The 27,608-nt window shown below is 31.5% G+C and overlaps 2 protein-coding genes and 2 long non-coding RNA genes across 7 annotated transcripts; 3 read left to right on the top strand and 1 right to left on the bottom strand.

Moving 5' to 3' along the window:
- Window positions 1-2,051: 2,051 nt before the first annotated feature.
- Window positions 2,052-10,041, bottom strand: LOC145333610 (uncharacterized). Of its 2 annotated transcripts, XR_013884551.1 has the most exons (5): window positions 9,938-10,041; window positions 8,003-9,070; window positions 6,702-7,072; window positions 4,214-4,289; window positions 2,052-3,820 (listed from the first exon to the last, which is right to left on the bottom strand). It is a non-coding gene; the product is annotated as an uncharacterized LOC145333610 (long non-coding RNA). The 2 variants fall into 2 exon arrangements; XR_013884550.1 differs by having other exon boundaries at window positions 6,702-9,070.
- Window positions 10,042-11,661: 1,620 nt separating this feature from the next.
- Window positions 11,662-13,285, top strand: LOC145333607 (uncharacterized). The gene is made up of 3 exons (XR_013884549.1): window positions 11,662-12,412; window positions 12,589-12,658; window positions 13,228-13,285. It is a non-coding gene; the product is annotated as an uncharacterized LOC145333607 (long non-coding RNA).
- Window positions 13,286-15,956: 2,671 nt separating this feature from the next.
- On the top strand, window positions 15,957-19,275 carry LOC145333604 (uncharacterized). Of its 2 annotated transcripts, XM_080178765.1 has the most exons (3): window positions 15,957-16,500; window positions 17,265-17,895; window positions 17,932-19,275. In XM_080178765.1, exons 2-3 carry the CDS (start codon window positions 17,331-17,333, stop codon window positions 18,564-18,566), a joined length of 1,200 nt encoding a protein of 399 aa, XP_080034891.1. In that variant the 5' UTR covers window positions 15,957-16,500; window positions 17,265-17,330; the 3' UTR covers window positions 18,567-19,275. The 2 variants fall into 2 exon arrangements, with proteins under 2 accessions (XP_080034891.1, XP_080034890.1); XM_080178764.1 differs by having other exon boundaries at window positions 17,265-19,275.
- Window positions 19,276-21,176: 1,901 nt separating this feature from the next.
- On the top strand, window positions 21,177-26,509 carry LOC145333603 (uncharacterized). Of its 2 annotated transcripts, none has more exons than XM_080178763.1 (3): window positions 21,177-21,497; window positions 21,733-21,777; window positions 25,185-26,509. In XM_080178763.1, the coding sequence occupies exons 1-3, from the start codon at window positions 21,325-21,327 to the stop codon at window positions 26,461-26,463; spliced, it is 1,497 nt and encodes a 498-aa protein (XP_080034889.1). In that variant the 5' UTR covers window positions 21,177-21,324; the 3' UTR covers window positions 26,464-26,509. The 2 variants fall into 2 exon arrangements, with proteins under 2 accessions (XP_080034889.1, XP_080034888.1); XM_080178762.1 differs by having other exon boundaries at window positions 21,733-21,810.
- The last annotated feature ends 1,099 nt before the right edge of the window (window positions 26,510-27,608 follow it).

The raw sequence follows: 27,608 nt of genomic DNA, 5'->3' as shown, positions 1-27,608 counted from the left end.
GTTGTGTTTGCCTGCCACGCAATGCCTGAGCGCATTTTCGACGAAGAAACGACGAGAATTAAATGGTTTTCGTTGTATAATTACGATTTAAAAACCACAACAGCTGTTTTAAAAGAGGCGCTTTTAGACGAAACCACGCCTAAAAATATAATCTGCGCAGCATACCAAAAGTATGCAGGTTTTGTTCCCAATGATGAGCTCTGTGAGCACTATGCGGAGCTTTTGGAGACCTTTAGATTGCAAAGCGCAAACAAGTTGATGTTCGCCTCATGTCTATTTTTACCCTGTATGTCAAGGGAATGGGATCAAGTGGCAAAATTGAACGACTCAATCAGGCTATACAACATCATTCTAAGAAGGACACCACTCAACTTGCATAAAATGGGTTTAACAACCATCTCAGAAAATGATTTCTCATTGAGGATTAAGGGAGGTTGTTTTGCGGATTACCAGCTTGGGCTGGGGGTAGGTAAGTACTACTCCCTGGAGCTCCTGGTTAGGATCAAACAGCACTTAATTAACGTGTTTGATCATGCTTTTTCTGACAGTGCACAACCACAACGAGATGCGATTCTAAAGACAGTGAGGGTTAAAACCCCTCCCCCACTAGCTGCAACCCCTGGTTACATGTCCAATGCCTTTTTCAAGCAGGAACTACAAGATCAAGGTCTGGTAAATAGATCTGAAGAGGAGGAAGGTGCAGAGAGGCTCACTTTCAGTGAATGGCGACCAACAGGATGGAGGCATTGGGATCTCTACAGGTATGAGAACCTGAACACCAAGGAGGACAGGGAGGAGGCTTTACAGCGACATTTGTCTGAAATCTTTCAATCCTCTCCAAGGCCAGTGTGGGGAAACACCAAAGATGATCTCATTGTCGAATTTGACAATGACCTGATGGAATCAACTGACCAAAGTTCCTCTGAGGATGACGTGGAGGATGGAAAGGAGGATACTGTCGTTGAAGTGAGAACCATATCCATGCAAGAAAGTGGAGATGAGGATGACAATAGCTCACCACAACACCTGGAACCGGAGAAAGTAAAAGTTCAAAAACAAAACTATAATGAGAATGAACAACTTTTGATGGATTACAAAAGATCAGCTGAAGTTAATGAGGAGCTTGTCAGCCAGTATAAGCAAGAGCTGAGCGTATGCAAAGTACAGGTTACTAAAGAGAAAGCTGCGGCTAAGGAATGGAGGAAGCAGGCAGAAGTAGCCTTGGCTGATAATAAGGATCTTTCTAAACTCGCTAAGGACCTAGACAAGAAGATCTCCGTTTTGGAGGAGCAGATCAACAGGATGAGGAAAGAGTATAAGTATCTGCGTACCTTGTACGAGGATGGTGCTAGGTACAGGGTGAGTGGCAGTCGCTTTGCTAGGTATGAAGATTTCTTGGAGGATGCTAAAGATGCTAAAGGTGCCAAGGATGCTAAAGGTGCTAATGATGCTAAGGATCAGGAATAAAAGCGCAGTCAAGTTTAGCGGTAATAAAAGACCAAAAAGTTGTTAATAAAAATCTGTTTTTAATCGGTGATAAAAAGTTCAAATACAAAATTAAAAATAGAAATTGTAATAAGTGTGATGATTTGTAAATCATACTTATATTTTAGACTGTTCTGTGATGTGTTATAAAAGATCAAATACCCACCTACCTGATGGTGAAGGGATGCTCCTAGATGAAGAGGCCGACGATGTTGACCTACATGGAGGACTCTTCAATCTCATATAGTTGTTGATAATAAAAAGATCAAAATATATTTTTGTGTTTTATATCTTATTTTTATCTTGTCATAATTTATTTATGTTTTCCATATTTGGCACAATATTCTACCTCATTACAGATGAGTGTTTCTGGGGTTTAAATTATTATGATTACTGAACATCTGCTGTGTATTCCAGAGTGATTAAAATGACATTGGTTCTGTCTACCTGGATTGTTGATTGCACTGTTGTCTGGTGAGTTTTTAGCTATTTCATTGAATCTTTCATATGAATCTTGGCTTCAGTTAATTATCTTCTAGCTCTTTATTTCTTTATCATCATTCTAATCTGAAAACATAAATTACAGTAAGATTTAAGAAAATACAGACATAATTAAAACTCACTTCATTAATCTACAAAATTATTTACACTAAGTAATATTTTATTCCAATAATAAGATGAAATATGGAATACTATTTACAAAATTTGAACAATATTTATTTCAGTTCCAAACAGGGGTGTTTACTCTGCAAAATTGACCCTGCTAAAGTGGGGGGGGGGGGGGTAAAAAATATGTGGTTGGGGGGGGGGGGGGGAAATGTAAAAATTAGGAGAACTGAAAACATTTTTTTCCCTTTTTCTCCCCTCCTTGGTGTAAAAAACTAAAAGAATCCCTTTGCAAGAGGGGGATAATATGAATAAAATTAAGAGTTCTGTAACTATTTTTCCATTTTTTCCCTTCCTTGCTGGAAAAAAACTGGAGGGTAAAAAAAAAAATTTGGAGCAGGGAAAAAAATGATTCTTTTGCAGAATATACACCCCTGGTTCAAAATAAAAACACTAATAAGCAAGCTGAAATATTTGCACAATTATCTACATTAAGTAAGTCATAATATGAGCAAATACTAAGAGGTTGAACAACAATAAAGTTTACAGTGCAAAACATTTCATTAATATCAATAGATTCTAGTATAAAAATATTAACTCTAATTGCCTCAAAATATTAAAAAATCTAGAAAATAAATTTTTTGAAAAAAGAATAAAAATATTAAGGATTTACAGATTTATCAATATTGTATCCTTCTTATACATTAATATTTTTAATTATCAGAGTGATAATAACCAGTTTCTTCTTCTTTAATATTAACAGCTTCATCAGCAAGCTCCTCTTTAATAGAGAGAGAATCATTATCAAGAGTTTCTTCTTCCTTATTTCCTACTTCTACATTTATAATATCAGAAGTTACATCAATACATACAGGTTCGATGGTAAAATGATCATAATCAAGAGTTTCTTCAATTTCTTCTTTAATATTTTCTCCACAATCAACGAAGACAGCATGTGGATCGCTATCAATTATTATATTTTTTTCCTTGTGTGTTTTCATATGTTTATTTCTATAACTTAAATCAGAGAATAATTTACCACATATTTCACATGAATAGGGTTTCTCTCCTGTATGTGTCCTCATATGTTTATTTTTAGCACCCGAGTGTGAGAATGATTTACCACAAATTTCACATGTATACGGTTTCTCACCAGTATGTATTCTCATGTGAGCAATCTTATTACTAGACACAGAAAATGACTTACCACAAACATCACACGAATATGGTTTCTCTCCATTATGTGTTGTCATATGAGTAGCTTTAGTGGCTAACTGTGAGAATGATTTATAACATATTTCACATGAATATGGTTTTTCTCTAGTGTGTACCCTCATATGTTTAACTTTATTACTTGAATCGGAGAATGATTTACTACATATATTACATGAAAAGAGTTTCTCACCAGTATGTGTTCTCATATGTTTATCTTTTTCACCAGACTGTGAAAATGATTTACCGCATTTTTCACATGAATATGGTTTTTCTCCTGTATGGGTTCTCATATGAATATTTTTACTACCTAGTTGACTAAATAATTTACCACATATTTCACATGAATATGGTTTCTCACCAGTATGTGTTCTCATATGAATATCTCTAGTGTGAGCTCTACTAAATGTTTTGTTACAAATCTGACAAGAGTTCTTCTTTTTTTCCCTATCCATTATTCTATGCTGTTATATAATTGTAGATATTTGATTTATCTACAATGGCATCAGTCTCAAATCTAAAAAAAAGTAACCTCATATAATTTGAAATAAAATAAAGTATTTACTTTTTAATTCTTTTTATTGTTTTCTAGTATAATTTATATTTATTTGAATGCTATCAAAATAAGATACAACCTGCCATACTTAATGGAAATTAATTTACTGCATTATAAGTGAGTCTTTTGCCCGATATCAAATAATTTAATAATAACCAATTAAGTGTTATCATCTGATGGTTGTATCTCAGTGCTATACATAAAAACACAATTTTTGTGATGAAATTATCAAGTAAATACTCCTAATATTTTGGAAATAAGATTATAATTTTCTATTGAATGTTAGAGAAGCTATATTAATATAGATCCTGCACAAATGAGTTATAGATTTACAGTGGTACTAAAAATACTTACCTATATATTATGACTTTTATCTGAAACTCTGTAGATACCCAAGTTCTGACTGGTAAAACAATATTTCCTCAGCAGCCTGAAATAATTAAAACATATTGAAAAATATTTAATAATGAGTAGTTCACTCGAAGTGACAGAAACAGAAAAAAATCCAGATATAAGACCAACTGTATCTATTACAGGGGCGTCCAAGCTTTTTTTTTTTTTGGGGGGGGGGGGTAAAAATCTTTTAAGGGGGGGGGGGGTAATTCGTTTTTTAGGGGGGGGGTAAAATGGTATTTTAAATTTTATTAAATATATATTAAGGGTAGGGGTAAATTTTAAATGGGGGGGTAATCGGCCCATAACCCCCCCCCCCTTGACGTCTATGATCTATTAAATGTCTCTATGAACAATTAAAGTTTGTGGAAAAACAACAATCTTAAAATGAGCCCTTTTTAGAAAAAGGCAAAAACCATATACTTGTGATTTGTGTAATGAATCATTCCCTACAAAAGTATATTATTTTAATGTAATCTTGTTTTGGGGTCATTTCTTATGGTTAATTGTATGTAGATTATGATATTAATCTTATGATGATATTTACAATACATATATGAATAAATAATTTTTAACTATATAATCCACAATTACTTAGAGGTTTACGATGGCACGAAGTAGAGACTGTATGTAAAGTTATTTATTAATGTAAGATAACAAAAACCAATTGATTATCATTATTGAGTTTAAACAACCCTCAATGCAAGTAATAATAAATAAAGAACCTGTAACAGTTGCATGAAACTACGAATAAAGCCACTATCACTTTTTAATGAATGCTAAAATACATCATTAATACCATTACAAATCATGTATACCAATAAGATTTTTAGTATTAAATGATGTCCTCATGTAACATATTAGCTACAAAACAAGGATGACAACATACATAAAAGCGAAGCTCTGAAATGGTATGACAGACCCGACGAACATTAACTCTTGTAGAGTGCCAGAACTGTATATACAAAATATGAATATATAAGTTTTGTCAAAATTATACATAAATTTGTTGCAAAACTTCTTAAATACAGAATTCTGTTTAAGGACACACTGACACTTTTAGGACTTGATTGTAGAGATACTTCGCTTAAAATATTGTACCTTTTTGTAATAGGAATCAGTATTTCAAATATCAGATCGGATAATTTTATCACATAAAATTTTTTTTGTTAAAAAGTAAAAAAATCAACATGTTTAAAATGAACGTACGGACATTCTGGTAACGATTATAAGGTTGCTACGATTTCTAAAGGTACCTAACTACTACAGGAATCAAAGTTTGAAATCGATAGGATAATTCTAAAATGCCTAAATTGACGAAAAAAGCTATCCGTTACGAACAGACTGACTGACGGACGGACGGACGGACTGACCGACCCTAATTGTAGAAAAGCTTCGCTTTTAATAAGAATAAGCTAAAACAACTTTAATGCCTTTAGTGTGAACTAAAGCAACTATACTGTTTCAGTGTAGGCTAATTTACTTCTATTATCATGATTGCATACTCTAACCTGCAATGATTTTAGTGTAAACCAAAGCTAACAAAAGTTATGTATTGAGATTTCCCAACAGGCTGCCAAAGTGCCTGATAATGTATAAATATTGCAATTTATTGGCACTAACTTTTCATATAAAGTAAATGTGGTCACTACTTCTTATCACCATAATCGTGTAATTAACATATTGAATACACAGGTATAAAAATTGCTCATGGATATTTTTATCATGAATATTTTCAAAAAATAATACATAAATACTTATCATTATTAGAAGAAAATGCAATCAAAACCAAGAATACATTAGTTCTTTACTCTTAGAGTGAATGATTTATCACACAAATCACAAGAATATGTTTTTAAACATTTCTCAAAAAGGGCTTATTTAAACATTTACGTTTTTCCACTAAATTTATATGTTCATAGAGCCATTTTAGAAACAGTTGACCTTATGTCTGGGATTTTTTTTCTATTTCTGTTGCTTCAAGTGAGCTGTGTGCAAGAAGTGCATTTAAGGAGTTGAGATACTTGGAGTAGTGAACACTAAAATATTCATGTGTAATATTATCATTAATGGTAAGCAATGAACATATTCAATAGAAAAATTAACTTTAACAGTTTATGAGATAATTTGTAATTGTTAAGGTTACCACTTCAGAAAATGTTTGCAAGCATAAGTGATAATAATACTATTTAAGTAAATATTTCATAGGAAAGTAATGAACACTTAAAGATTTCCAGTGCATGTTTTAATGAAAATTTTACATCTTTTAAAGATGCATACACCACAAAAGTATATTTTCAAGCTTTATTATTTACATTTATAAATATCTAGAATTGAGTATATTTGAATGCAAAAAATATTTGCAACATAGTAAATATGTACTATTTTTTCTCTTTAATTTGCAGAATAGTTGAAATGTAATATCAATATAATCTCTCTGTTTACTTACCCTAATTTCTATAACTTTAAAGTCTAGGCTACAGTTTGATTAATCTCTCTCCCCATATTTAATTCTCTGTGTCTGAAAACAATAACATAATATCACAAGATAAAATTAAAATAACATGCAACGCAATAACATATATTTCAATGTATTATATTTGATTTTGTTTTATATTTTACAAAAAAAATTTAATATTTAATACCACAATATAAGATTGTAACATTGAAAGCTTTTATTGAAATAAAAATGGTGTCAAATAAATTTTAATTAGTCTAGTCGGCAGAAATGATCCGTCGCCGTTTTTTAATATGAATGTTAGGGCTAGTTTGGGTAATAACTCATCCATATAAAAAGGTTTCATTACATTTACCCAAAAACTTAAGGAGAAGCACACACAAAAAAATTGCTAGTACTACACTCTGCTAATTTATGTATTTACATAACCCCAGTTTATATTTTTACTTGAAAAGCAAACATTTTTTTAAAGTGGTGACATGTTTCCAATAATAAGAACACAAGATACTTCATATAGCAACTGTCATGCCTAATCTTAGGGTTCTAATCTTGTTTATGTATTTATTCTTAACATTTTCCCAGAAGAGGGTTAAGTTGGATTTGAAGAAAGGGGGGAGGCGGATGTGCCACTTTTTGAAACCAAAAGTAAAACGTGCATGATCCCAGCCCATAAAGGAGTTAGAGCTCTAAAATTTGGCACAGCAGTTGCTTTAGTGGAGAACAATATGGAACTGTAAAGAAACGGCGGCGGAACCGCCGTTTCCCGCCGAATTTTGTTTTTGCCTTTTCTCGCCATAACAGACAATTTTCAATCATCTGAGATAAACTTTTTTTTCATAAAAATTTCGCTTATATTTTCACTTGACACTTGTAAGATTTTACGCTTGCAATTTATTTTCAATATTGACATGTTTGAAATATTACAAGTGTCACGTGAAAATATAAGGGGAAATTTTTTTTGAGAAAAAAAAGTTTATCTCAGATGAGAAATGTCTAATTCGGCGGGAGCGGCGGGTCCGCCGCCGTTTCTTCACTGTTCCATGTTGTTGTCCACAAAAGACACTGCTGTGGCGAATTTTAGAGTTGTAACTCTTTTATGGGCTGAGATCATGCACGTTTTACTTTTGGTTTTAAAAAGTGGCACATTCGCCTCCCCCCTTTAAAATTATATTATCTTAAGATTTCAAATAATGTTCTGAATGCCTACGGGAATAAAAGGCAATACAAACAAAAATAAATTTGCATTTTATAAGAGGAAAGTTTTTTTTTTTGTGAGTACTATTTCTAATCACTTTTATTTAAGAGTTAAAATACAGATATATTATTATATTGGTAAGTAAAAAATAAATAAGAGCTAAAGTTTGCTAAACACCAGGTTGTTCAAATTTAAATTCTTTAAAACTATCAACATTCTCACTATATAATAGAAAATCGCCACTTTCTTCTTTTTTTATATTGACAGTGTCGTAAGCATTTTCATTCTGAGTAGGCTCTTCTTTAATAGAAAGAGGTTCATTATCAGAATTGTCTTCTTCCTTGATTTCTTCTTTTACATTTATGAAATCAGGAGCTTCATAATTATTAGTAAGTTTTTCATTAGGAGTGAGGGGATCATTATCCTGAGTTTCTTCTTCTTTGATTTCTTCTTTTATATCTTCACCACAATCAGCAAAGTCATCAATATTTCTACTGTCTTTTGTTGCAATTTTGTGTGTTTTCATATGCCTGTTCTTACCACTTGGTTGTGAGAATGATTTTCCGCATATATCACATGTAAATGGCTTCTCTCCAGTATGTGATCTCATATGAGAATTTTTATGACCTGAGCGTGAAAATGTTTTTCCACAAATATCACATGAATATGGTTTCTCTCCCGTATGTGTTCTCATATGTATTAATTTATCACTAGACTTTGAAAATGAAGTATTACATATTTCACAAGAATATGGCTTCTCACCAGTATGTGTTCTCATATGAACATCTTTATAATCTAATCGGGAAAATGATTTACTACATATTTCACATGAATAAGGTTTAACTCCAGTATGTGCTTTCATATGCATATCTTTATTGCCTAACTGTGCGAATGTTTTACCACATATTTCACATGAATATGGCTTCTCGCCAGTATGTGTTCTCATATGTGTATTTAAATCACTTGGCTTAGAGAATGATTTATCACAGAGTGTACATGAATATGGTTTCTTATGTGTTTTCATGTGTCTGTTACAGATTTCAGAAGTACTGAATAATTTGCCACAAGTGTGACAAGGATTCTTCTTCTCATCAGTATCCATTATTCTTTGCTGTTCTGGAGTTGCAAATATTTGATAATGATACACTGTTCTTTTGTCACAAATCTAAAAAAAATATAATGCTTATCATATCATGCATTTGTACTTTTTTGACTAAGAATAGACATGTTTCCTTTGTCCTAATGATATAAGTTAACAGTAATTAGATAGAAAATTTGTACTTTTAACTAGATACCTAGAAAATTGGAAAATGTACAACTGTGTAGAGGCAAAGGTTTGAAAAGTACGATATTACCTCTGCAGACTGAAATTATTTACAATGAAGACTCGCATGAAATGTTTATTAGGTACCCAGATAAATCTATATTTTTAAAGGTAGGAAGGATGAGACACTTGTTTTAATCAAACCAAAAGCTCCGAGGATATCAATCAAAAAAGGTGTTACATCACTGAAATTTGGAATATCAATTGCTTAAATAAAATACAATTTGTAAAGAAACAGTAGCTGAACAGCCACTGCCACCAAAAACCACCGTATTCTTATTTGCTTTCTTTTTGGCAAATTGGACGGCTTTGAACCATATAAAACAAACTTTTTGTTATATTTTAACTTGACACTTTAAAAAAAATTATCAATTGATTCAAATCATCTAATTTTTTCATTAATCTAGAAATTTGTTTAAAATTAAAAGAGGCACCATGCCAAATTGGAAATATTTGTAAAAAATTTTAGTTTGTGTTTTTAAAAGATAAATTTATTTTAAAAATATTTTTTTATCGCATTGTTTTACAAGACTTTTAAAATCACTGATACATTTTTGGCACAACTCAAAAATCGCCTCATAATAGTTAATTATCATTCAACTATTTTCATTGTTAACCCTGGTTTTTTTTGTATTCTACAATATGTTCAAAGAAAAATAGGGAAATATGTACGTGGGGAAATAAATATATCAATTAACTAAGATTTACCTTATTAACTGAATTTTAAAATTTTATTTGATAGGTATCAATCCTCAGTCCTCTAATTCTTTATTTCATTTTAATTTATACATCTGAAAAAAATAAACTTAGATTTTAAAAAGTACTTATGATCAAGATCATTGATATAATTTTAACATAAGGGGATTTTTAAATACATAAACATGTTTTATACTTTTAACATTTTGAGTGTTTGTTTCACAAGCAGAATTTTATGATTTGACCTGACAAATTTTACAAATTAGGTTAGGTCTGTCCAATTGCAAAGATTCGAACTGTTTGCACCATTATGACACTATAAACATACCTGTTCTATAAGGTTATTTTGACAATTGTAACTTTAATGGCAAGTGTATCTTTAATGATAAGTATTTTAGTGACTGATATAGCTTTATGACAAGTGCATTTTTGTGACAAGTATACTGTGATGACAAATATATCTTTAACACAAATATGTTTTATGACAAGTATACATTTTATGACAAATATGCCTTTTGGACAAGTGTACTGAATGACAAGTGCACCTATTAGGAAAATATTTAGTATGACAAGAGTACTTTTATGACAAATATACCATTAAGAGAAATGTTTTAATAACAATCGAGTTTTATTAGGACATAAATTACTGTGCTGCATTATCAGCGAGGGTTGTAAATTCACTATTAAGAGATATAAGTTTTCCGGAATTGTAATGTAGGGAGTAGATTTGAAATCTGCATCAAATTTTAAGGATTTTAGCGGAAATACGAATTAAGTTAATTAATTTTGGCATCTGTGATTGGTGGATTTAAAAAATCTGCGCTCTGATTGGATGTCGTACATCATTCAACCAATTAGAGCGCAGGTAGTTTAAAATCCACCTATCCTATTGGTCAAAATTATTTAACTTAAAATGTATTTTCGCTTTTAGATAAAGAATTTTACAAAAAAACGAATTTTATAAAAAATCCTTAAAATTTGATGCAGATTTCAAATCTACTCCCTACATTAAAATTCCGGAAAACTTATATCTCTTATTCACTATATCAAAGTTATAAAATATTACATTTATCCAATAGTTTTTAAATACTGATATTTTGTCTACAAATTTCACATTCAAAGTTGAAAAGTTCCAATAATTATTTTTAGTAGGTAATTTTCTTACATCTGCATTTATCTAATTTAAAAAAAAAATGTAAATTAGATCTAAAAAATATCATCCTGTTTTGCTATTAGACAAGTTTTTAATATGCAAATATACATTACATAAATAATAATCCATAACAAAATATTATTATTTGGCTTCCGAATGAGCAAATGCCACTATATTTATTAAATTTTAAATGTCGTCGTTTTATGATAAAAAAATTGGACTTTTTCTTTGTGGATAATTCTCCCCGTAAAATATATATAAAATAAACAATATATAATATTTATTATTTATAATTAGATAATAAAATATTTGTTTTAAAAAATTACCAAAGAGTTAAAAATTGTTTATTTTTAGAGTTTTATGGTTAATTTAGCAAAAAAACGCGTATTAAATAAGGTAGGGAATTATACATGAAATATTTGTGTAACGACGGCGACATTTTATTGAAATATTTCCGTGCGGCATCTGTACTTTGTTTGTAAACATCTTAAATTATAAATTATCTTTAATTCTAACCATTTTCTACTTATATTCTAACAGATTTTATATATTTCTAAATTTACTATCTAAGTACTGTCGAAATTATTTACATCTTTTTTTTCTAAGACTAAAAACTGCCGTGCCAATGAAATATTTGTATTTAAAGCTACAAATTTATATTTTAGCCGGTGAAACATTCTTTAATATTATTTGTGTTACTTATTATAATATGTGTGTAATGAAACTCACATTTGTGGCATTAAATTTAATTCCTTATTAATTTACAGGTTTATACATTTAACTTACATTTAGAACACATTATGTTCAAAAATCTGTGTCAAAATCATATAATGATTTGAGAAATTTTTAAGCTTAGCTAGATAACAAAATATTGTATATACTCTATAAGGTTTTATATATAACATTCCATAATTATTCCCCACCTATCCCCCAATCCCTTACGGGAGGGGAATTAAATTTGAGGTGGGAAATAATATTTATTAGGGCCTTGTAAGGAAAATAGAAAAGGCGCAGCTATTAAACTTCGGCATGAATCTATTAAGAATAGATAACAGTCATCAGTAAATCTTATTATCTTCAATTTACGCAATGCTAAAGCGATGTTCCTTATCTGTTGGAATCTTCTTTTGATTGTAACTTCCTAAAAATTAAATCTGTACTTTTCTTATTAAAATTATGCTGAATGATACTTGGTAAGAAAAAAGGAAACAAAGAAACTTGAAATTGGAAACATTTATGGAAATCAAAGAAATTATACCTGTTGATAATCAACATCTATGTATGTGATTATATAAATAACATTTATATAAAACTTGAAGGAACTGTAATACAAGGTATAAATTTATTTTAATCTATCAATTTCATTTCCCGTTTTAAGAACTAATTATATAAATCAAAATGTAATATATAGGTTTTATTGGTATAAAAATAATAATAGATGATCATGAAACGTAAAGACACAGTTTGAAATTTTAAAACCATCTCTGACATATAATAAATTTAATTTTAGATAAATGAAAATAGATAATGGATGAGGGTTGTAATTGTAGCTGATAATTGCCTATCAAATTGAAAATAAGGTAGGTAAGTAATGTCAGATATTTCCATCAGAGAATTTTTATAGAAAAAAGGTACATTGTTGTGCTTTAGATCGCATATTCATGACTCTAATAAAATAAAGTTATAATAAGTTTAGTTTATACATAAATTTACCTGGCCCTAATATAGAACAATTTCCCTTCCCCACCATTGATGTTTTTTTTTCCTCCCAAAAAATACTAAGCATGGTCGTCTTTAGTAGGTACCTACTTAATATTCCATTATATAATGTAATATACCAAAGACACCTTTATATTTGTATAACATAAAAATATTTATCATGAGCTTGTATTAAATATTAATATATAGGTACCTACCAACGATGTCTAAGAAATAGAAAAAGAGGTGAATTCCCTACCAAAAGTTTTTTAAAAATACATTAGATTTAAAATACTCCATAAAAATTTCCATCCCTATAAATTATTTGAGGTCTTGATTACACAGTTTTTTCATGTTATTTTCATACAAGATTAAGAAGCATATAAATAAACACTTTCTCATTATTAAAACATTACACATTGAATCCAAATTTATAATAGTTTTATTTTAGATTTTTCTTACTGTTATCTACTCGTGAGAAACAACCAACAAAATGCATGGAACTTACTAAGAATGGAAAGTGAAGGAAAACAACATTCTTGTGAAATATGTGGGAAGTCATTTTCGCGGCCTAATCATCTATATACACATAAGAGAACGCATACCGGTGAGAAGCCATATTCATGTGAGGTGTGTAGTAAATCCTTTACCACTTCAAGTCAGAAAATTAGACATTTGAGGACACATACTGGAGAAAAACCATATTCTTGTGAAACTTGTGGTAAATCATTTTCTGAGAAAGGAAAAAGAGATGGACATATGAGGATACATAATGGAGACAAACCATTTTCATGTGAAATATGCGGTGAGACATTCATGCAGTTTAGTAAAAAAGAAAAACATACTAAAATCCATACTAGGAAAACCAATATTAATAAAAGTGATAGAAATAATAAGGCCACAACTAATATTTCTCAAGTAATGATAGGAAATGATGAATTCGACCTTAGTTGTGTTAAAGTAGAAATCAAAGAGGAAGAATATGATATTGATTCTGTCTCAGATGTAGATGATTCTGCTCAGGAAATGAATATGAATATTTCAATAGGTATAAAAGAAGGAACTAGCAGAAACAATAAATTGTGAAGTTTATACATTGTTTCAATAAAAATCATTCTGATTTATGTATTTCTATGCAACTGAATCTTTTATTATAATTATTTTTTACTCACATTAATTGTAAATCAAATTAAAAGTTTTTTTTTAAAGTAAAGGAATTATTTCTTTAAAACTTTCGAAGCAAAGGGGGGGGGGAAAATGTGGTGACTCGTCACACGACATACCAGCAATTTTATTTTGGATGCTACTCCCTTAGTTTTAGAGATAATTGGATGAAATCTTTTGGGCTGGGTCACTAATTACCCCAACTAGTGGTATCTTTAAAAAAAAACGGCGGCGGGACCGCCGCTCCCGCCGTCCGCCGCCATTTTCCGCCGCCACCAAAAAAAAATTTTTCATTGCATTTCTCGCCGAATTAGGCAATTTGGAATCATTTGAGACCATGTTATTTTTTTCAAAAATTTTTCCCCTTACAAGCAACCCTGCGGGGGGACTTAGTCATTTTTTTCAAATTCTCGTTTATGAAGGTATATCTTATATACAGTATGCTACTCCCTTAGTTTTAGAGATAATTGGATGAAATCTTTTGGGCTGGGTCACTAATTACCCCAACTATTGGTATCTTTTAAAAAAAACGGCGGCGGGACCGCCGCTCCCGCCGGCCGCCGCCGTTTTCCGCCGCAACCATAAAAAAATTTTTATTGCATTTCTCGCCGAATTAGGCAATTTGGAATCATTTGAGACCATGTTATTTTTTTCAAAAAATTTTTCCCTTACAAGCACCCCTGCGGGGGGACTTTTTTTCAAATTCTCGTTTATCAAGGTATATCTTAAATTCAGTGCTACTCCTGTGCTTTTAAAGATATTGAAACAAAATCTTTTTAGGTAGGTCAGTAAAAATTTTTTTGAAAATATTTAAATAAAAAATGGCGGAGGGACCGCCGCTCCCGCCGTCCGCCGCCGTTTTCCGCCGCCACCAAAAAAAAATTTTATTGCATTTCTCGCCGAATTAGGCAATTTGGAATTATATGAGACCAAGTTATTTTTTTCAAAAATTTCCCCTTACAAGCAACCTTGCTCCCGCCATCCGCCGCCGCCGTTTTCCGCCACCGCCCCCAAAAAATTTGAAAAAATAACATGGTCTCATATGATTCAAAATTGCCTAATTCAGCGAGAAATGCAATAAAAAAAAAATTTCGTGGCGGCGGAAAACGACGGCGGGAGCGGCGGTGCTGCTGCCGTTTTTTTTTAAAGATACCAAAACTTGGGGTAATTAGTGACACAATCAAAAAGATTTCATCCAATTATCTCTAAAACTAAAAATTTTTTATGGTGGCGGCGGAAAACGGCGGCGGCCGGCGGGAACCTTTTTAAAGATACCAATAGTTGGGGTAATTAGTGACCCAGCCCAAAAGATTTCATCCAATTATCTCTAAAACTAAGGGAGTAGCATACTGTATATAAGATATACCTTCATAAACGAGAATTTGAAAAAAATGACTAAGTCCCCCCGCAGGGTTGCTTGTAAGGGGAAAAATTTTTGAAAAAAATAACATGGTCTCAAATGATTCCAAATTGCCTAATTCGGCGAGAAATGCAATAAAATTTTTTTTATGGTGGCGGCGGAAAACGGCGGCGGCCGGCGGGAGCGGCGGTCCCGCCGCTGTTTTTTTTTAAAGATACCAAAACTTGGGGTAATTAGTGACACAATCAAAAAGATTTCATCCAATTATCTCTAAAACTAAAGGAATAGCATACTGTATTTAAGATATACCTTCATAAACGAGAATTTGAAAAAAATGACTAAGTCCCCCCGCAGGGTTGCTTGTAAGGGGAAAATTTTTGAAAAAAATAACATGGTCTCAAATGATTCCAAATTGCCTAATTCGGCGAGAAATGCAATAAAAAAAAATTTTTTGGTGGCGGCGGAAAACGGCGGCGGACGGCGGGAGCGGCGGTCCCGCCGCCGTTTTTTTTTAAAGATACCACTAGTTGGGGTAATTAGTGACCCAGCCCAAAAGATTTCATCCAATTATCTCTAAAACTAAGGGAGTAGCATCCAAAATAAAATTGCTGGTATGTCGTGTGACGAGTCACCACATTTTCCCCCCCCCCTTTTCAACTTTGTACTTATAGATTGTTTTATATTTTGTTATCATGATTGTTCTAACATTACCTAGTTTAGATATTTATTTACTGATGTTCATGATTTATATGATTGATTAACTGTATTTTTTAAAAAATCATAATTTTAGATCTCGTACCCGATATTGCCTAACCTATCCTGGTCTAAAGTATCAATAAACAAAAAAAAACTATGGACCCCTCTTAAATTTATTTATTTCGAAATAAGGATGATTTTCTTGGGAGGACTAGGCACTTGAAGGAAAACCGCCAATAAACATAAATATTACTTTAATTAAACATAGATTCTAAATGTCATTTGAACCTACATTTAATCTTTAATACTTTGTTCTGATATCAAAGATGTAGATTCAAAATTATTGTTTTATTATACTATTAAATAATCTACATATTTCTCATGTTGCATTATTTTTTTCAGAAAATCCAAACAAAATGCAATGATAGAAATGAAAAAAAAGAATTGATTGTAGCCTGAAATTAAAATAATTAACAAATTACCTACCTAATCAAGATAATTGAGGTGAGTTGTAGTTTTTTTTTTCGTTTCATTTTATAGACAGTTTTCCACGGATGGTAAAATTAAAATTAATTTGTCTCTGGTTTGTTAATTGTTTGCCCTGTTTAGCTGAAGGCCGCAGTTAATTAACCAGGGATGATTAATTCTTTAATTTTAATCTATTTCTTTATGGGAAAATTGTCTATAATACATTACAATAAATGATGTGGCTCAGAACCCGATTTAACCAGCGTAAATTTATCGGATTCGAAGCAACTTTTAACTCTCGTAAGTTGCATCCCTTTCCGGACTTTAATCGGTTGGGGGGGGGGGGGGGGGGGGGGGTAAAAAGGGTTACTGATTTCCATGACATTGTCTTGTGTAATAAGCATAAATTCCGTAAGGTTGTATTAGTTATTTCTTATAGAATACATAGGTACCTACTAAATTATTTGTCCTAAATATGTTTTGTTTTTGGCCTGTTAAATGAAACCCATAAAAAAATGTTATAATAATAACTTCTCAATCATAATCTTTATTGAATATTTGTGTGTGTAATTAAACTCACATCTGAGTCATTAAGCATAAATTTAATGATGATGATAGGTTAAACATTTCTTCAGTTGAATACTATTTAAATCTTTGCAAAAATCAATTTTGGAGATATTACGATGGATAAAACGCTAAGCTTTGATAGAAACATGTTGAATGCGCATTATAAATAAATAATAAAGAAAATATTTCCGTCTTCTTTAATTTTTTTTTGTAAATATTTATATTATTTTCAGATTTGGGACTGACGCCGTTGCAGGAATATCTAATATATTTCAAAAACAAAACTTTAACGCATCCTAATGGATACTAAAATAAAGAAACATTCTTGTCAGATTTGTGGAAAATCTTTTGCCACTTGTCAAAATAAAGAAAGTCATATGAGAACCCATACCGGGGAAAAACCATATTCATGTGAAATTTGTGAAAAGGCATTTTCACAATATAGTAGTCTTAATGCTCATATGAAAATACATAAAGGTGAAAAACAATTTTCATGCGATGTTTGTGGTAAACAATTCACTTTAGCTGGTAATAAAGATATTCATATGAGAATACATACCGCAGAAAAACCTTATTCTTGTAATGTATGTAGTAAATCATTTACTACATCTCAAAGTAGAGACATTCACTTAAGAACACATACAGGAGAGAAACCATATTCATGTGACGAATGCGGTAAATCGTTCTCACGATCAGAAGATAAAGTGATACACATGAGAACACATACTGGAGAAAAACCATATTCATGTGAAATATGCAGTAAATCATTTTCTTCATCAAAACAGAAGAAAATTCATACAAGAACACACACAGGAGAGAAGCCTTATTCTTGCGATGTATGTGGTAAATCATTCGCAGTGAAAGGTAATAGAGATACTCATATGGAAATACATACTGTAGAGAAACCGTATTCATGTGAATTATGTGATCAGACATTTTTTAATGAAGGCAGTAAAGAAAAACATATGAAAGCACATAATAGAGAAAAATCATTCACATGTGACATCTGTGGTAGATTGTTTGCACAGAAAGTTGACAGGGAATATCATATGAGAACACACACAGGTGAAAAACCTTATTCATGTAACTTGTGTGAAAAATCTTTTTCAAAGTCTAGCAATCTCACTAGACATATGAGAACACATACGGGAGAGAAACCATATTCATGTGATCAATGTGGTAAGTCATTCTCTGAATCAAGAAATAGGGACCGACATTTGAAAACACACCAACCTAAAGATTCTTCTCGGATTACTGTTTATGTAGAAGATATAAAAGAAGAAATTACAGATGAAGAAACTGTGGATAATGATCTTCTTGCTATTAAAGATGAACCTGTTTACAATGATGAAGCTGCTGATATTATGAATATGAAAGTAAAAACAATAAAAGAGGAAGACACTAATGGCAATGATCTTCTCTCTATAAAAGAAGAGTCTGCTCAGAATGATAACATATTTGAGACAATCAATATTAAAGAAGAAGAAACTCGTGACAATCTCATTAATAATGAAATTATAAGAGATGACAATTAGAGTGAATAAACAGTAAAGAAGGAAAAAATGATTAAAAAATTTTTACAACCAAACGATTGTTCTCTAAGAGTTGTGATTAACTTATCAATATATTTTAAAGAACCTTAAACTTAATATTCTTGTGGACCTTGTGTGGGACTTTGATTTCTTTCTATTTGGACCTAAGAAGTCATGGAGTAGGACAAGAAACTTTTCTATAGCTACTAGGGCCAGCTCAAGCTTCACAATTAATTACATTTTGACTTGACACGCTGTCTCATTGGAGCTACTCATTATCACCTCACCCTCGCCGAGTATGGCAGGTGTCCCGAATTAAGTCACCCTAATGAATGAATAAGAATTTTTGTAACATTAATTTAACCATTAAGTTTAAGTTTGTCAGGTTAAGTTGGTATTTTAAAAGGAGGGAGAGGGGGTGGGGGTGCCGAATGACAAACAGTCTACTTATTGTACTAGAATTTGGTAATTAAGCCTAATCCAAAAGAAATTACATCTAAATTCGATAAAGAAAATTAATAAACTTACTTTGCTTAAAGTTAAGTGCGTGAAAAAATATATTTTTAGGATTATATTTGCCTATAATCATGTAGAAAAAGATTTTGTATGTTCAACATTTCCGTTTATTTCTTTAATCATTGTCCAATTGTTTGAATTTTTTTTTATTAATGTCCATTGCATTTATGTCCATACTTCATCCTACATTTTCAGATACACAAAATGGAATTGAATATTATCAGAGTTAAACAATAAATGTTTGTAGCTGAGGCCGATCAAGAAGATTCCAGGTTATTGTTTTAGTTAAATAGTTTATAGCTTTCAAATAATTCATCAAAAAATGTAATACTTTCTCGACATATAATATTTATGCGAAATGACAGATATCATGCCAAGGGCTTAATGACCGCTAAGACAATGGTTAGATAAAAAAATTTAGTTTTTAAAAAGGGAGGGCCTGGGGGGGGGGGAATGTGGTGACTCGTGCCACGACATGCCAGCAATTTTATTTTGGGTGCTTAGTTTTAGAAATAATTGGGTAAAATCTTTTTGGTTGAGTCACTTATTACCAAATATTATTATTATTATAAGTTTTGATATCTTTTAAAAAAAAACAGCGGCGGGACCGCCGTTTCCGCCGCCGCCCAAAATTCTTTTTTTTTTGCATTTCTCGCCGAATCAGGCAATTTGGAATCATTTGAGACCATGTTATATTTTTTCAAAAATTTTTTCCCTTACAAGCAAATTCTCGTTTATCAAGGTATATCTTAAATTCTATGCTTTTCCTGTATTTTTGAAGATATTGAAACAAAATCTTTATAGGTTGGTCAGTAAAAAATATTTTGATAAAAAACGGCGTTAGTATCGCCGCTCCCGCTGTCCACTGCCGTTTTCCGCCGCCGACAAAATTTCTCGCCGAATTAGCCAATTTGGAATCCTTTAAGACCATGTTATTTTTTTCGGCGGAGGAAAATTGCGGATGACGGTGGGAGCGGCGGTACTGCCGCCGTTTTTTTTAAAGATACCAAAACTTGGGGTAATTAGTGACACAACCAAAAAGATTTTACCCAATTATCTCTAAAACTAAGGGAGTAGCACCCAAAATAAAATTGTTGGTATGTCATGGCACGAGTCATCACATTCCCTCCGCCCCCCCCCCATCTTTTATCGATAAATGCAACATATTTTTTCATGATATTTTCTTTTATCATTAATAAGCATTAGTTCTAGGTATATCTGACATAGTTTTAATTTTAGATTCTTTGTTATTTTCTGCTGAAGAGAAACCAACAATTAACACAATAAGTGAAAACTACTGATAATGGATAGCAAAGGAAAAAATCATTCTTGCGAGATATGTGGAAAGTCATTTTCACGGCCTAATCATCTTCATACACATATGAGAACGCATACTGGTGAGAAGCCATATTCATGTGAAATGTGTAGTAAAAGTTTCACACAGTCTAGTGACAGAGATAGACACTTCAGAACACACACTGGTGAAAAACCATTTTCATGCGAAATATGTGGTAAATCATTTTCGCTTTCTCATCACAAAGATAGACACATGAGAACACATGCTGGAGATAATCCATATTCATGTGAAGTATGTGGCAAGTTATTTACTACATCTAGAATTAGAGATAAACATTTGATAACGCATCAACCTGAAGATGAAGAAGATTTTACAGAAGAAGAAACTCTAGTTAATGACCTCCTTATTATTAAAGAAGAACCTTTTTATAATGATGAAGGGGAGACTTCCCAGAATGACAACGCTTATGAGACTACTTAAAAATTTAATATGTTATATGACCATTAGGAATGAAATTTTTTAGTTTAATTTTGTATTTTGTAAATGACTTTTTATTCCGTGTCTAAATTTATGAGTTCAAAGATTAAAATTATACTAAGTAGTTAAAACGTTTTCAAACTTAATAGATAAAATAAACAGTAATATATATTTTTCTTATGTTTTCATCTTAAAACTAAGCTTTATTAGGTAACTTTTATTGGAAAAAAAATATTAGGTATTTTGTGGGATTAGATATTTTTTTGCAAGATTTTTTTCTTTTTTTTTTAACTAGAATTAATAATTGAGAGGTGGGTGTAGACTCCCCTCATATGAAGTTTCTCTAAAGGGCCTCTAGGGGCAAAGTTGCTTTTATATACCTAATAAAGCAGCTCATTTAAATATAGAAATTTTAAAAGTACATATTTATTTTATTTTTTATTGAAATTTACCTATACAGTTTTATTTTATATGTATACCCTTCTTTATATTATCATTTTTCAATCTATTTTCAGAAAGAGTAAAGCAAAAATGGAGAGAGGGGGTGGAGGATTGTTCATGAAGCTAGCACCAGAACTACTACTGGTGTTCCTAAACTATTTGTACGTCCATGATATTGCAAAACTTCGCTGTGTCTCCAAATGGTTAGTCATTTATAATGTCATCTTTATTTATGTAGGCATTTGATTTATTTTTTCTGAAATCTCTTCAACATATTATTTAAGTACCTAACTAAAATCTAAATATGTTAATATAAAATTCTACAAAATCTTGGTATAACTTACAATTAAGATTATTTATTATTAAAATTCAAGTCTTAATTCATTGTTCCAATTTCATTTTTTTCCTTTTAGCACATTAATTCAATCTTTTAAATAGGTTTGATGAAAGAATCTGTTCCGTAATGCCATCAAAGTTCAGAAGGTTTAAAATAAAATATTATATAACAAATATGAAGTAAGTATACCTAGTACGTTGAAACTATTCAATTAAAAAAAAATAACGATAAAATATTAACAAAAATACCCATAAAGTTTAGTCTTTTAGTTATTTTATCCACATTACCCCGTCCCGGATTTGAAAAATTTTGTTAAAATTTTTGCCCCCAGCCAAAATATGGTTGATTTATGCATAAAAATGACCCATGCAAAATAATTTTTCTGTAATGCAAAAATTGCGACGGTACAAGCACTGCAAAGTTTTTGAAATCTGCAAAAAACCCTGTTTTTATGGCTTTTTTGGGGCTTTTGTACCAACCCAATTTTAAAGATTTTTACAAAATTTCAATTCAAGTGTGTTGATATATACCTGAAATTAATCAAAAAAAATGGGGGCAGTCTCAATTATAACATATTAAGGTGTAGCAAGTAATCTTCCAAATACAAAATTGTCAAATTGCATACATATATAATAGGGTTGGGCCGGATACTTTTTTGGAGGGATATTGGATATCTGGCTGATTTATAATGCCGGATATTCGACATCTGGCCAGATATCTAGCAAATATCTGGTAATTTGGCCGGATATCAGGTTATTCGACCGGATATCCGGTAATTTACCGTATACCATATATGTTGCATTATAAATCATATGGATATCCGGTATCTGGCCAAAAAAGTATCCGCCCTACCTCTATTATATAAGTATGAAATTTGTTTGATACACAAAACTATCCCTTCTGTAGATTAAACTTATCAGTTGAAACGTTTATACACTTAACTTAATAAACCAACCAATCAAAATTCAATAAAATTCTCAATAGTTGTTAACCTAATGAATTAGAAAAACAATTATAAAACTTTGGGTACAAGTGAAATAAACAGTCCAATTTCCCCCCCCCCCCCTCTCTGAATTATACCAGAGTGTACCAAAAGTCTAATAATAACTAGGGAGGCAGAGCACAATGGGCTGTTAATTACACTAGTCCCCGAAGTTTTAAAAACTTTTTCATTTGTTTGCTCAACAACTTTTTAGATTGTTTGAAATTTTAATTGGTTTAATAAGACGTTCCAACCACCTATTGTAATCAACAGAAAGGGTAAGTTTGTGTATAATCATGGGGTATACACGTCCATTTATCAGCCATTGTCTTCTCTATCTAGATCCCTGTACACAAAGTCTGATAATAACTTGAACACTTTTACTTTTATTACATAACAAGAAATAACATGTTATTCAAGAATCTAAAGGGATAAGACAATGTCTAATAAATTGATGTACATCCCCAATAATGATACAAAAAATTATTCCTTCTGTAGATTAAGACTAGAAGTTGAAACTTTTAAACACTCAACTTAATAAATCAAACAAATAAAATCTACTGAATTTCCCCAATATTTTAACCCAAATATAAGAAAACACCGTTATAACACTTTGGGGACTAATTTAATAAACAGCTCAATGTCCCCTCCCTCCCTGAACTATACAAGAGTGTATCACAAGTCTAATAATAACTAGGGAGGGAGGGGACATTGGGCTGTTTAATACACTAGTCCCGGAAGGTTTATAATAACATTTTTTTATTTCTTGGCTCAACAACTTTGGAGACTTTTATTGAATTTTTATTGATTGGTTCATTAGGTTTAGTGATCAAACGTTTCAACCACTATGTAATCAACAAAAAAGGGTCAGTTTGTGTATCATCATGGGATATACAAATAAATTTATCAGCCATTAACCCTTCTGTAGATTAAAATTAGTGGTAGAAACGATTGAACACTCAAATTAAAAAACCAATCCATCAAAATTTATTGAAAGTCCCCAAAGTCATTAAGTCAACGAATAAGAAAAGGTTATTTTCAAACTTTTGGGACTAGTGTATTAAACATTTTGTCCAATCTATTTCTGATACTTATTAAATGCAAATCTTTTCTATAATATGAGTCTGAACGAACTCTGTAAAGGTTAGCTCTTTTATTGAATCTAAGCAAGTTGAAATTTTGGTTGATGATTCCTGTAACAATAAGGGTTTAGAAAGTGTAGCAACTCTGCAATCGGTACTTCTGCTTTATAGATTTAGTTTTTGATATATTGAAGACGTAAGTTTAATGCAAATTATTGCCAGTTTCCCAAGTGCCAAGTCGAGCACATACCCCCCCCCCCCCCCCATTTCCCGACCTTGAAAAAAGAAAGCTTTCTAGTTTGTTTCTTAATTATATAAGGTCAGGTTAGGATAGTTTATATTGGGTACCAGGGACCCTTGCAAGTTAATATAAGGAGGGAGGGGTTGTCAGTGATCAAAAGACACTTTGAGGGAAAGCACCAAACATCTTTTATAAGCTAAGACATCTTTTTCCATTAAGTCAATACAAAATTAACGAAGATAAACAATGAATAATGACACATAAAAAGATAATGTTAAAAATTATCTAATTTTCACAAGAAGAGCTTCTCCATAGTAATTTCTAGCGGTAACGCTCCTAAAGGACTCTTGGGCACCTGAGAGAAGGGTCGATCCTCTAATTTTATTTAAGTGGTAATAACTGAAACATTCCCTGGATCTATCAGAAACTTTACTGTAAAGAAGAAACAATTTCATACATATATATAATAGGGTTGGGCCGATACTTTTTTGGCTGGATACCGGATATCCGGTTGATTTCTTATGACAGATAATTGTTATATGGCAAATTAGCGGATATCTGGCCAAATAAAAGAACATCGGCCGAATAACCGGATATCTGGCCGAATAACCGGATATCTGGCCGAAAACCGGATATCTGGCCGAATAACCGGATATCCGGCCAAATAACATGTATTTGCCGGATATTTGGTATTATAAATCAGCCAGATATCCAGTATCCGTCCAAAAAAGTATCCGGCCCAACCCTATTATATATGCATGCAATTTGACAATTTTGTATTTGGAAGATTACTTGCTTCACCTTAATATGTTATAATTGAGACTGCCCCCATTTTTTTTGGTAAATTTCAGGTATATATCAACACACTTGAATTGAAATTTTGTAAAAATCTTTAAAATTGGGATGGTACAAAAGCCCCAAAAAAGCCATAAAAACAGGGTTTTTTGCAGATTTTAAAAACTTTGCAGTGCTTGTACCGTCGCAATTTTTGCATTACAGAAAAAATATTTTGCATGGGTCATTTTTATGCATAAATCAACCATATTTTGGCTGGGGGCAAAAATTTTAACAAAATTTTTCAAATCCGGGACGGGGTAATCCACATGTAAGCCACTTGGTTTTGTTGGTAATCTTATCCATTTATAAAAGTAGCGCAATATTTGTCTATTGATTGATTAATTAGCAATAATTTCCTAGGGTTTGGACTTAAATATCATTGAAAAGTTTTAAATCATTTTAATTTTTCAGGACAGACTATGAATCTATTTTGAGAGCCATGAAGAAACTTAATGGACATCTCAACATGTTGGATTTAACTTTTTATTTTCATTATGATGTCATGAAGAATATACTTGATAACTTCAAGAACAACATCAATGCATTAGATTTGCATTGTGACGATTTGAATTCAGAAGATGAATCATTTTTGCTCCATAAGAATACAAGATTTAAATTTCTGGAGAAATTAACAGTTTCGGCTGAAAACAAGATTGTTGTGAACCTACTGAAAAAACATGCAGAACAATTAACTTTTCTTAATTTGGATTGTATTGATTTTGAACTTTACCTTCAAAATTTTCCCAAATTTGACAGATTGGAGACACTAGTTGTAAATAAAATTAGTTATAATACTTTGGTTTCCCTGCTTTCTTCATGTTCTGAATCCCTGTCTAAACTAAAGATAAAGGATATGTATGAGGAAGAACACCTGGAAGCTCCTCAAGTACCAAAGCTAAAACTACAATCATTAGCTCTTTGTGAGGGTGCAGTGGGAGAAACTGAAAAATCTCTATTTTCAAATAGTAGGCAAACTTTGACTGGAATAAGCTTTGACAATTATCAATTTGACATGTTGAACACATACTTTACTAAAGTCAAGTATCTTAAATTTAAACATGATATATGGTGTAAATATGAAATTGAGGATTTGATTTCTACCCTAGCCTTTCAATTGGAAACTCTGATTTTAGTAGATGTTGCAGATTTGAGTCTTCCAAATCAACTTCCAATGATAAAAAATGCATGGATTAAGAATTGTGATACTGTGCCAAATCTCTTGAAAAGAACTCCATCCCTGCAGTGCCTAGTGCTAGAGGATTATTCTGGCTCTCATTTGAAGGGCATAGCAAAAATGCCCAAATTAACAGATCTCTACCTGTTAACATTTGATTATCATGGAAACTCATTTGTTGAGAATTCCATATCAGAGTTATTTGTCAGCAATGCGGATACCTTGGAATTTTTGGTTATAGTTCATCCTTTTAGCGATATTAAATGCAAGAGTATGGATAGAATATCAGTAGAGCTGAAGAAAGTTCACACCCTCATTGTTTTACACGAAAATCCATTGGCTAGTGACACAGAGATTTTCAAATCATTATGCCCTAATGCTCACATTATGACAACAGAAAGTGGCAAAGAATATGTAATTGAGGCTCTAAAATCAAGATTGAAATATCTCAAAGCTGACACCATCTTTTCTGATCATTTATATGATCTTTCATATTTATTTAGATGTTTTAGCTAGAAGATTAGATCCATGGCTAACTTTTATAATTTTTATACATTTCAGATTATAACAATGAAATAAAGTGTAAGTTCAGAAGAGTTCAAATTTTCAAACAGCTGATTTTGTAGGTAGGAAATTTACTTGTATTGGCAGTAATATTCGCGGCTAGATTAAAAACAAATAAATACCACTGTCACCCAAAGTTTTAATTGATTACCTAGGTAATTGGATTCATTTAAGTTGTGTGTTTGGAACTCTATACTATTAACTCTATTGCTGCGTTTAGTGGTCAAATTGTACTATCAATACATAAACACATCCTATTGGTTCAGTTTTTGTACAGCAATGAATTTATAGATTAAACAGCCTAAGTTCTTGTTTTATATACAAATTTACACCAGAAATAGAAAAAAAACTGACTTTTAAGTATGTATCCATGGAGATTTTAAATCTTAAGTTTCTTAAAATCTCTTGAGAAAAAGATTATTTTTTGTTTTTCATAATTTTTTTATTAATAAGTAAGTTTTTCAAAATATCATCAACCTGATTCATGTTATTGATTTATTTTTAGGTTTGTAACTGAATTATTAAATATATTTCAATAACACAACATAAGAAATATTTAATAATGGATACTGAAGAGAAAAAGTATTCTTGTCAAATTTGTGACAAATCATTCGCTAATTCTCAAAATAGGAACATTCACATGAGAATACATACGGGAGAGAAACCATATTCATGTGATATATGTGATAAATCATTCACAACTTCTCAAAATAAAAACGTTCATATGAGAAAACATACTGGAGATAAGCCATACTCATGTGATGAATGTGGTCAATCATTCACAGAAAAAGGAAGCAAAAATAAACATATGAAATTACATACTGGCGAGAAACCCCACTCATGTGACCAATGTGGTAAATTGTTCTTACGGTTAGGTGATAGAGATAATCACATGAGAACACATACAGGAGAGAAACCATATTCATGTGAAATATGTGGTAAATCATTCGCTAATCCCAGCTACAGAAATATACATATAAAAGGACATACTGGAGAGAAACCATATTCATGTGTAGTTTGTGGAAATTGTTTTTCAGGGTCAAGTAATCTCACTAGACATATGAGAACACATACAGGAGAGAATCCTTATTCATGTG

Source organism: Acartia tonsa, chromosome 12, assembly GCF_053477335.1.
Source record: "Acartia tonsa isolate MP-2025a chromosome 12, ASM5347733v1, whole genome shotgun sequence".
In the NCBI taxonomy this organism is placed as follows: Eukaryota; Metazoa; Arthropoda; class Copepoda; order Calanoida; family Acartiidae; genus Acartia; species Acartia tonsa.
Note: the sequence above shows the minus strand (reverse complement) of the source record. Positions and strands in the feature narration are given on the sequence as shown.